We start from the raw sequence: 10,307 nt of genomic DNA, 5'->3' as shown, positions 1-10,307 counted from the left end.
CTGGGGGACACCTTTCCTCACTTCCTGTCTGGGGGACACCTTTCCTCACTTCCTGTCTGGGGGACACCTTTCCTCACTTCCTGTCTGGGGGACACCTTTCCTCACTTCCTGTCTGGGGGACACCTTTCCTCACTTCCTGTCTGGGGACACCTTTCCTCACTTCCTGTCTGGGGACACCTTTCCTCACTTCCTGTCTGGGGGACACCTTTCCTCACTTCCTGTCTGGGGGACACCTTTCCTCACTTCCTGTCTGGGGGACACCTTTTCTCACTTTCTGTCTGGGGACATCAGGATATATAGAAGGTGAATGTGTGCAGAGGGGACACAGGCAGCCATGAACACCTGACAGAGGTCCCTCCTCCTGTATTCGGCCCCCAGGGGCCCCTCTATGGAGAGACATGTCGGTAGAATATCGGGCGGTGACATTTATATATTCGGCGGCATTATCGGACTCCGCCCCCTCACACACCCACCGCTGTCTCCGCCCCTTCCATATTTCACCTCCGTCACCAGCCCCGCCCCCTCCACTATTTCTCCCCTCAGGACGGGGCGGGGTGTATTGTACCGGAAGTGGGCGGATCCCGGAAGTAGTTTTCTCCGTCGGTATCGAGGAGCGCTTCCGCCTCTCAGAGATCCCCCGGAGAGGAGCCATGGAGCGGGTGAGACACCCGGAGAGGGGAGGGGAGAGAGAGACCCGCTACATACATTATATACTCCACACAGGGGGCGGGGCCTTTCCGGCTTCCTGGTCCCCGATATGTGGGGGGAGGGGCTGTGACCCCGGGGAGGGCGTGGATTGTGGGGGGAGGGGCTGTGACCCCGGGGAGGGCGTGGATTGCGGGGGGAGGGGCTGTGACCCCGGGGAGGGTGTGGATTGTGGGGGAGGGGCTGTGACCCCGGGGAGGGCGTGGATTGTGGGGGGAGGGGCTGTGACCCCGGGAAGGGCGGGGGGAGGGGCTGTGACCCCGGGGAGGGCGTGGATTGCGGGGGGAGGGGCTGTGACCCCGGGGAGGGCGTGGATTGTGGGGGGAGGGGCTGTGACCCCGGGAAGGGCGTGGATTGCGGGGGGAGGGGCTGTGACCCCGGGGAGGGTGTGGATTGTGGGGGGAGGGGCTGTGACCCCGGGGAGGGTGTGGATTGTGGGGGAGGGGCTGTGACCCCGGGGAGGGCGTGGATTGCGGGGGGAGGGGCTGTGACCCCGGGGAGGGCGTGGATTGTGGGGGGAGGGGCTGTGACCCCGGGAAGGGCGGGGGGAGGGGCCGTGACCCCGGGGAGGGCGTGGATTGCGGGGGGAGGGGCTGTGACCCCGGGGAGGGTGTGGATTGTGGGGGAGGGGCTGTGACCCCGGGGAGGGCGTGGATTGCGGGGGGAGGGGCTGTGACCCCGGGGAGGGCGTGGATTGCGGGGGGAGGGGCTGTGACCCCGGGGAGGGCGTGGATTGTGGGGGAGGGGCTGTGACCCCGGGGAGGGTGTGGATTGTGGGGGAGGGGCTGTGACCCCGGGGAGGGTGTGGATTGTGGGGGAGGGGCTGTGACCCCGGGGAGGGTGTGGATTGTGGGGGAGGGGCTGTGACCCCGGGGAGGGTGTGGATTGTGGGGGAGGGGCTGTGACCCCGGGGAGGGTGTGGATTGTGGGGGAGGGGCTGTGACCCCGGGGAGGGTGTGGATTGTGGGGGAGGGGCTGTACCAGTGCCATCTCCTGGTCTTGGTGGGTGGGGGTATTAGTGGGGGGCGGTTCTGTATTGGGTGATAATATAAGCTCCGCCCTTCTCTTCCAGGCTCAGGTGACGTTTGATGATGTCGCCGTCTATTTCACGGAGGAGGAATGGAGGAGTCTCCGGGAGGAGCAGAAGAGTCTCTACAAGGAAGTGATGAACGACAATTATCAGATGATCCTTTCCCTGAGTGAGTCCTCCCATCCCCCACCTTCCCATCCCCCATCATCCCCCATCATTCCCCATCCCCCATCATTCCCCATCCCCCATCATCCCCCATCATTCCCCATCATTCCCCATCCCCCATCATCCCCCATCCCCCACTATTCCCATCCCTCATCATTCCCATCCCCCATCACCGGATCCATCTCCACCATTCCCATCCCCCACCATCATCCCCCATCCCCCACTATTCCCATCATCCCCTTCCCCCATCTCCACCATTCCCTTCCCCCATCTCCACCATTCCCTTCCCCCATCTCCACCATTCCCTTCCCACCCCCCACCATTCCCCATCCCCCACCATTCCCCATCCCCCACCATTCCCCATCCCCCACCATTCCCCATCCCCCACCTTCCCCATCTCCACCACCCCCCATCTCCACCATTCCCATCCCCCATCTCCACCATTCCCATTCCTCTTTTCCTCTGTTTTCCTGGGATAATCTTCCTCTATTGGGGTGTTTCTCTCTCTGGAATCCCCTCCCCCCTATCACAGTACACGATCGGTCTGGGAATATTCTGGTTGGGGGTTGTGTGATTGACAATGTTGATCTTCTTTTTTTCTTCCCCTGCAGATCGTCCGGACCTTATAACCAACATTGAGTTGGGTTGTGAGCCGTACATCACCACAGCCCGGGACAGCACCATCCAAGGTAAGAATACATCAGTGTTTTGTCTGGATCAGAGTAAGGTTTGGATGTTCAGAATTGCCTCATATCATGGGGCCCCCCAGGGTTCAAAATCTGTTATCTCAGTGTGCTGCGCCCCACGGGGTCTAGTAAGCTTGTATGGAGGGGCACCATGTCCCTCAGGATCCAATATATTGTATGGAGGGGCACCCCGCACCTCAGGATCCAATATATTGTATGGAGGGGCACCCCGCACCTCAGGATCCAATATCTTGTATGGAGGTGCACCATGTCCCTCAGGATCCAATATATTGTATGGAGGTGCACCACGTCCCTCAGGATCCAATATCTTGTATGGAGGGGCACCCCGCTCCTCAGGATCCAATATCTTGTATGGAGGGGCACCATGTCCCTCAGGATCCAATATCTTGTATGGAGGGGCACCCCGCCCCTCAGGATCCAATATCTTGTATGGAGGGGCACCCCGCTCCTCAGGATCCAATATCTTGTATGGAGGGGCACCCCGCCCCTCAGGATCCAATATCTTGTATGGAGGTGCACCCCCGCCCCTCAGGATCCAATATCTTGTATGGAGGTGCACCCCCGCCCCTCAGGATCCAATATCTTGTATGGAGGGGCACCCCGCCCCTCAGGATCCAATATCTTGTATGGAGGTGCACCCCCGCCCCTCAGGATCCAATATCTTGTATGGAGGTGCACCATGTCCCTCAGGATCCAATATCTTGTATGGAGGGGCACCACGTCCCTCAGGATCCAATATCTTGTATGGAGGGGCACCACGTCCCTCAGGATCCAATATCTTGTATGGAGGGGCACCCCGCTCCTCAGGATCCAATATCTTGTATGGAGGGGCACCCCGCCCCTCAGGATCCAATATCTTGTATGGAGGTGCACCATGTCCCTCAGGATCCAATATCTTGTATGGAGGGGCACCACGTCCCTCAGGATCCAATATCTTGTATGGAGGGGCACCCCGCTCCTCAGGATCCAATATCTTGTATGGAGGGGCACCATGTCCCTCAGGATCCAATATATTGTATGGAGGGGCACCCCGCTCCTCAGGATCCAATATCTTGTATGGAGGGGCACCATGTCCCTCAGGATCCAATATATTGTATGGAGGGGCACCCCGCTCCTCAGGATCCAATATATTGTATGGAGGGGCACCCCGCACCTCAGGATCCAATATCTTGTATGGAGGGGCACCACGTCCCTCAGGATCCAATATATTGTATAGAGGGGCACCCCGCACCTCAGGATCCAATATCTTGTATGGAGGGGCACCACGTCCCTCAGGATCCAATATATTGTATGGAGGGGCACCCCGCCCCTCAGGATCCAATATATTGTATGGAGGGGCACCCCGCCCCTCAGGATCCAATATCTTGTATGGAGGGGCACCATGTCCCTCAGGATCCAATATATTGTATGGAGGGGCACCCCGCCCCTCAGGATCCAATATCTTGTATGGAGGGGCACCACGTCCCTCAGGATCCAATATCTTGTATGGAGGGGCACCACGTCCCTCAGGATCCAATATCTTGTATGGAGGGGCACCACGTCCCTAAGGATCCAATATCTTGTATGGAGGGGCACCCCGCCCCTCAGGATCCAATATCTTGTATGGAGGGGCACCCCGCCCCTCAGGATCCAATATCTTGTATGGAGGTGCACCCCGCCCCTCAGGATCCAATATCTTGTATGGAGGTGCACCACGTCCCTCAGGATCCAATATCTTGTATGGAGGGGCACCACGTCCCTCAGGATCCAATATCTTGTATGGAGGGGCACCACGTCCCTCAGGATCCAATATCTTGTATGGAGGGGCACCCCGCCCCTCAGGATCCAATATCTTGTATGGAGGGGCACCACGTCCCTCAGGATCCAATATCTTGTATGGAGGGGCACCACGTCCCTCAGGATCCAATATCTTGTATGGAGGGGCACCCCGCACCTCAGGATCCAATATCTTGTATGGAGTTGCACCATGTCCTTCAGGATCCAATATCTTGTATGGAGGTGCACCACGTCCCTCAGGATCCAATATCTTGTATGGAGGTGCACCACGTCCCTCAGGATCCAATATCTTGTATGGAGGTGCACCACGTCCCTCAGGATCCAATATCTTGTATGGAGGTGCACCACGTCCCTCAGGATCCAATATCTTGTATGGAGGTGCACCACGTCCCTCAGGATCCAATATCTTGTATGGAGGGGCACCCCGCCCCTCAGGATCCAATATCTTGTATGTAGGTGCACCACGTCCCTCAGGATCCAATATCTTGTATGGAGGTGCACCACGTCCCTCAGGATCCAATATCTTGTATGGAGGGGCACCCCGCCCCTCAGGATCCAATATCTTGTATGGAGGTGCACCCCGCCCCTCAGGATCCAATATCTTGTATGGAGGTGCACCACGTCCCTCAGGATCCAATATCTTGTATGTAGGTGCACCACGTCCCTCAGGATCCAATATCTTGTATGGAGGTGCACCACGTCCCTCAGGATCCAATATCTTTTATGGAGGGGCACCCCGCCCCTCAGGATCCAATATCTTGTATGGAGGTGCACCACGTCCCTCAGGATCCAATATCTTGTATGGAGGGGCACCCCGCTCCTCAGGATCCAACATCTTGTATGGAGGTGCACCCCGCTCCTCAGGATCCAATATCTTGTATGGAGGTGCACCCCCGCCCCTCAGGATCCAATATCTTGTATGGAGGTGCACCACGCCCCTCAGGATCCAATATCTTGTATGGAGGTGCATTACGCCCCTCAGGATCCAATATCTTGTATGTAGGGGCACCCCCGCCCCTCAGGATCCAATATCTTGTATGTAGGGGCACCCCCGCCCCTCAGGATCCAATATCTTGTATGTAGGGGCATCCCGCTCCTCAGGATCCAATATCTTGTATGTAGGTGCACCATGTCCCTCGGGATCCAATATTTTGTATGGAGGTGCACCCCGCCCCTCAGGATCCAATATCTTGTATGTAGGGGCACCCCCGCCCCTCAGGATCCAATATCTTGTATGTAGGTGCACCCCCGCCCTTCAGGATCCAATATCTTGTATGGAGGGGCACTCCTCACCTCAGGATCCAATATCTTGTATGGAGGTGCACCCGCCCCTCAGGATCCAATATCTTGTATGGAGGTCCATCCCGCACCCCCAGGATCCAATATCTTGTATGTAGGTGCACCCCCGCCCTTCAGGATCCAATATCTTGTATGGAGGGGCACTCCTCACCTCAGGATCCAATATCTTGTATGGAGGTCCATCCCGCACCCCCAGGATCCAATATCTTGTATGGAGGTGCACCACGTCCCATGGTATCCCTCTATTACAACCATCTGAAATAATCAGGACTGTACATGTTACATTGTCAGTGTTGTGCAGATGTTTGTCCTCCTCCTGGCCATAATGAGGAGTTTTCATTATAAAGTAACAATCAGAGAGCCGTGGCTGGAGGGACACACTGGAGCCGTCCATAGACATTAGTGGATATACAGAGCTGTGAAAGAGACAATTTCTTATCCATTGAGAGACACAGGAAGTCTTCACCTTCGGGTTATACTGCCACCTACAGGAGGCTGTATAACCCGAAGATGTCCGGTCCCTCTATGGCACCTCTCTGAGGTGACCGACCTCAGCCTGGCCTTTGGAGTGCCGCGTCCGAAACCAGGTCTTTGTTGGGGAGGCATGGAAGTGACCTTCAGGCGCTGGGTTCTGTGTTATTCTTTCCAGCCCCAAATCCAGGTATTGCCTCAACACTGAATCTGTAAATAGGCTGAACTCCGGGAGCTCCCTCTTTTGCATAGACCACGGGGCCCCATTCAATTCTGTTATATGCCGGTTTACGCCATGGAAGGGGTCAACAATGTGGGACTGACTGTTGCCATGATGCACTGGGTGGAATGTCATCAACACTATGCTTGTTCCTTTTATTCAGTGTTGAGGAGCCATCTCTCTGCAGCTGCGGCGGAGGAGCCATCTCTCTGCAGCTGCGGCGGAGGAGCCATCTCTCTGCAGCTGCGGCGGAGGAGCCATCTCTCTGCAGCTGCGGCGGAGGAGCCATCTCTCTGCAGCTGCGGCGGAGGAGCCATCTCTCTGCAGCTGCTGCGGGGGAGCCATCTCCCTGCTACTGGTACTGCTGCTGCTGTGGGGGAGCCGTCTCTCTGCTGCTGGTACTGCTGTGAGGGGGCCATCACTCTGCTGCTGGGGAGCCATCTCCCTGCTGCTGGTACTGCTGCTGTTGTGGGGGAGCCGTCTCTGCTGCTGGTAGATCGTCTCGCTGCTGCTGGTCGATTAGTCCCCTTTCCTACAAGTCCCGGACCTTGCTTTGCACCCCCTTGTATGTAGGTGCACCATGTCCCTCAGGATCCAATGTCTTGTATGCAGGGCCGGATTTCCCACAAGGCCACTGAGGCCAGGCCTCGGGGCGGCAGTGGTGCAGAGGCTGCAGCGAATTCTCAGCTTTCGTAGCCAGCCAGATAGGAGCTCAGTACAGAGGGGGGAGACTGTATGCTAAGTACTCCTTATCTGCATCGGGCTGTGCTGTGACGTCCTAGTCCGCCCAGGACACTCTCACCAACTTTGGCTGTAGAAGTTCTCCCCGGGAACAGGTCAGTGTGCCCCCCCCCACCGGACACGACTTCCATGGGTGCCAGGAGTACCTGGCTCTGATTCCCAGTGGAGCTGTCCTCTATGACTCCCATTTTAGGATTTCTATAGGTGTTCTCTATGACTGTCCCACGGGTGAGCCCTATGACTGTCCCACGGGTGAGCCCTATGACTGTCCCACGGGTGAGCCCTATGACTGTCCCACGGGTGAGCCCTATGACTGTCCCACGGGTGAGCCCTATGACTGTCCCACGGGTGAGCCCTATGACTGTCCCACGGGTGAGCCCTATGACTGTCCCACGGGTGAGCCCTATGACTGTCCCACGGGTGAGCCCTATGACTGTGCCACGGGTGAGCCCTATGACTGTGCCACGGGTGAGCCCTATGACTGTGCCACGGGTGAGCCCTATGACTGTGCCACGGGTGAGCCCTATGACTGTCCCACGGGTGAGCCCTATGACTGTCCCACGGGTGATCCCTATGACTGTCCCACCGATGATCTGAGTGGGGGCGGCATTGAAGGACTCGGCCTTGGGGTGGCAAAGGGAGTAAATCCGGGCCTGCTTGTATGAAGGGGGCACCACGTCCCTCAGGATCCAGTATCTTGTATGTAGATGCACCACGTCCCACAGTATCCCTCTATTACAGTCATCTGAAATAATCAGGACTGTACATGTTACATTGTCAGTGTTGTGCAGATGTTTGTCCTCCTCCTGGCCATAATGAGGAGTTTTCATTATAAAGTAACAATCAGAGAGCCGTGGCTGGAGGGACACACTGGAGCCGTCCATAGACATTAGTGTATATACAGAGCTGTGAAAGAGACAATTTCTTGTCCATTGAGAGAAACGGAAAGTCTTCATCTTTGGGTTATACTGCCACCTACAGGAAGCCGTATAACCCGAAGATGTCTGGGAGCTCCCTCTTTTGCATAAGCCACGGGGCCCCATTGAATTCTGTTACATGCTGGTTTACGCCCTGGAAGAGTTCAACAATGTGGGACTGACTGTTGCCATGATGCACTGGGTGGAATGTCATCAGCACTACGCTTGTTCCTGTTATCCAGTGTTTAGAAGCCATCTCTCTGCTGCTGCGGGGGAGCCATCTCTCTGCTGAAGGAACAGAGGAGGAGCCATCTCTCTGCTGAAGGAACAGAGGAGGAGCCATCTCTCTGCTGCTGCGGGGGAGCCATCTCTCTGCTGAAGGGACAGAGGAGGAGCCATCTCTCTGCTGCGGGGGAGCCATCTCTCTGCTGCTGCAAGAGAGCCGTCTCCCTGCTGCTGCGGGGGAGCCATCTCACTCCTGTTGCTCCTGCTGGGGAGCCATCTCCCTGCTGCTGGTACTGCTGCTGGTGAGCTGTCTTCCTGCTAGTTAGCCATCTCGCTGCTGCTGGTGGGCCATCTCGCTGCTGCTGGTGGGCCATCTCGCTGCTGCTGGTGGGCCATCTCCCTGCTGCTCCACTACATTGCCTGTGGTGACCTCCATCCATCTGACTCTCACCTACTGTCAGTACCTGGGATCTTTCCTCACATCCTGAGCTTATGTGGCCTTAGAATGTGGTCATCTCTCTATTTTTAGACAGCGAGGGGACAGTTCTGTTGAAACAGGTGACCTCGGCCTCCACTCCATTCATAGTTGCGGGTATTTTATTTCTTTGCCGTCCTTGTAAGCTGGAATCCTGTTATCCTTAGAGAGTCTAACCTACCACCGTAGTCCTCCCTACCCCCTCCAGGTGGGTCCCCTGCATCGTCAGCCAGGCTCTGGATTACAGTCCTCTATCTACCCCCACAGTGGATCGGTCAGTGGCCCACCGTAACCGGTATTGCAGGGCTCTCTGTATCCAAGGATCCCACCGCTCATCTGTTGGAATCCCTCTTTAACTCCTTGCTTCCCAAGGTATGTTTATAAAAAGACATGATAGACGAGGGGTTAAATCACGGCTGTTGCTGCATCGGTGAGCTCGGTAATAGCATTAAAAGCCAGAAAAGGGCTGATAACAGGGATCCAGGCGGCTTTAGAGCCAACTGATCCCTTTTTATGGGGCTCTCAAATGACGCACCCCCAACCACCCTCCCTCGTCATCCCCGCTGGCGGCACCCATGATGGTTCCTGGGATCTCCTGTGTGACGACACCCCGAGTATGTAAGGGGTTAAAACACAAAGTCAGCTACCGAACACTTCCATCAGCCGAACAAGGAACCCATACAAATAATTCTCCCCCAAATACGAGACAAGATATTCCTGCTTGAACCTCAAGATAGAGCGATTCTTTATTCAAACACATTATACAGATCCTACTTCAAAACACTTCCCCCCCCCACCCTTGGAAAACAGGGCGGGTTAAACTGTCCAATGACAATGGACACACAGTTCAGGCGTTCAAACTTCTCATCAGTACACAGTCTTATCAGCAGGGAGAGCTGTTGGAGGAATCCCCCCCCTCCCCCCATAGAGATACAAATCCTGTGATATCCAAGGCAGACACAATAGAACATTAGAATACAGCCCCACCCCAAACCAGCACAGCAAATAGTACACAAGCATGAGACAACAAACAATATATACACAACATTGTGAAGCAGTCACTATCTATAATATGGCACATACGGGGTTCCCAGAGTTTTGTGTTTTGGGGGGACATGGACTTGAATCCAAAGTAACATTACTTTCAGGGTCCTCAGGCATACAGCTCACAATGAGCACCGTTCCCCCAAATGCCAGGGCCCATAATCGGTGGGCAAGAGGCTGGCATTCAGTCCCCTCCAAAAGCCTCTGTCCCGGCTAGGTCTGTCACATTTCTCCCCTTTCGGCAGGAGACTAACACAGGAGGAGACCCCAGACAGGGTGACTTTGAAGTTACTCCATAGTTCAAGTCCTCTAATGCCTGTACCCACACAGTACCCCAAACAAATTGTTCCAAACAGAGTATTACCCGGCCAACCTCTGCCTCTCTCAGAGAACATATCTGCCGCTGGGGAGAGGCCTGGACTGGCCCTTCTCTCTGGAGTCTTTTCAGCCACTGGAGAGAAGGCAGGGTGTCTGGGCTCACTTCATCATGCTGTTGGGGATCTGGACCGACTGCCCACCATCTCTGGGGTAT

General features: G+C 55.9%; 1 protein-coding gene across 1 annotated transcript in view; it reads left to right on the top strand.

The window, feature by feature from the left end:
- The first annotated feature begins 509 nt into the window (after positions 1 to 509).
- LOC141145700 (uncharacterized) overlaps positions 510 to 10,307 on the top strand; it is a 30,022-nt gene continuing 20,224 nt past the window's right edge. The window contains exons 1-3 of the mRNA XM_073632576.1: positions 510 to 659; positions 1,778 to 1,904; positions 2,512 to 2,589. Coding sequence (XP_073488677.1) covers positions 651 to 659; positions 1,778 to 1,904; positions 2,512 to 2,589 — 214 coding nt within the window. The 5' untranslated portion in view covers positions 510 to 650. The remainder of the gene's footprint in view (positions 660 to 1,777; positions 1,905 to 2,511; positions 2,590 to 10,307) is intronic.

This window comes from Aquarana catesbeiana, linkage group LG05 (genome assembly GCF_042186555.1).
Source record: "Aquarana catesbeiana isolate 2022-GZ linkage group LG05, ASM4218655v1, whole genome shotgun sequence".
NCBI classification, from domain to species: domain Eukaryota; kingdom Metazoa; phylum Chordata; class Amphibia; order Anura; family Ranidae; genus Aquarana; species Aquarana catesbeiana.
The sequence above is the reverse complement of the archived record's forward strand: the minus strand, read 5'-3'. Positions and strand labels throughout refer to the sequence as shown.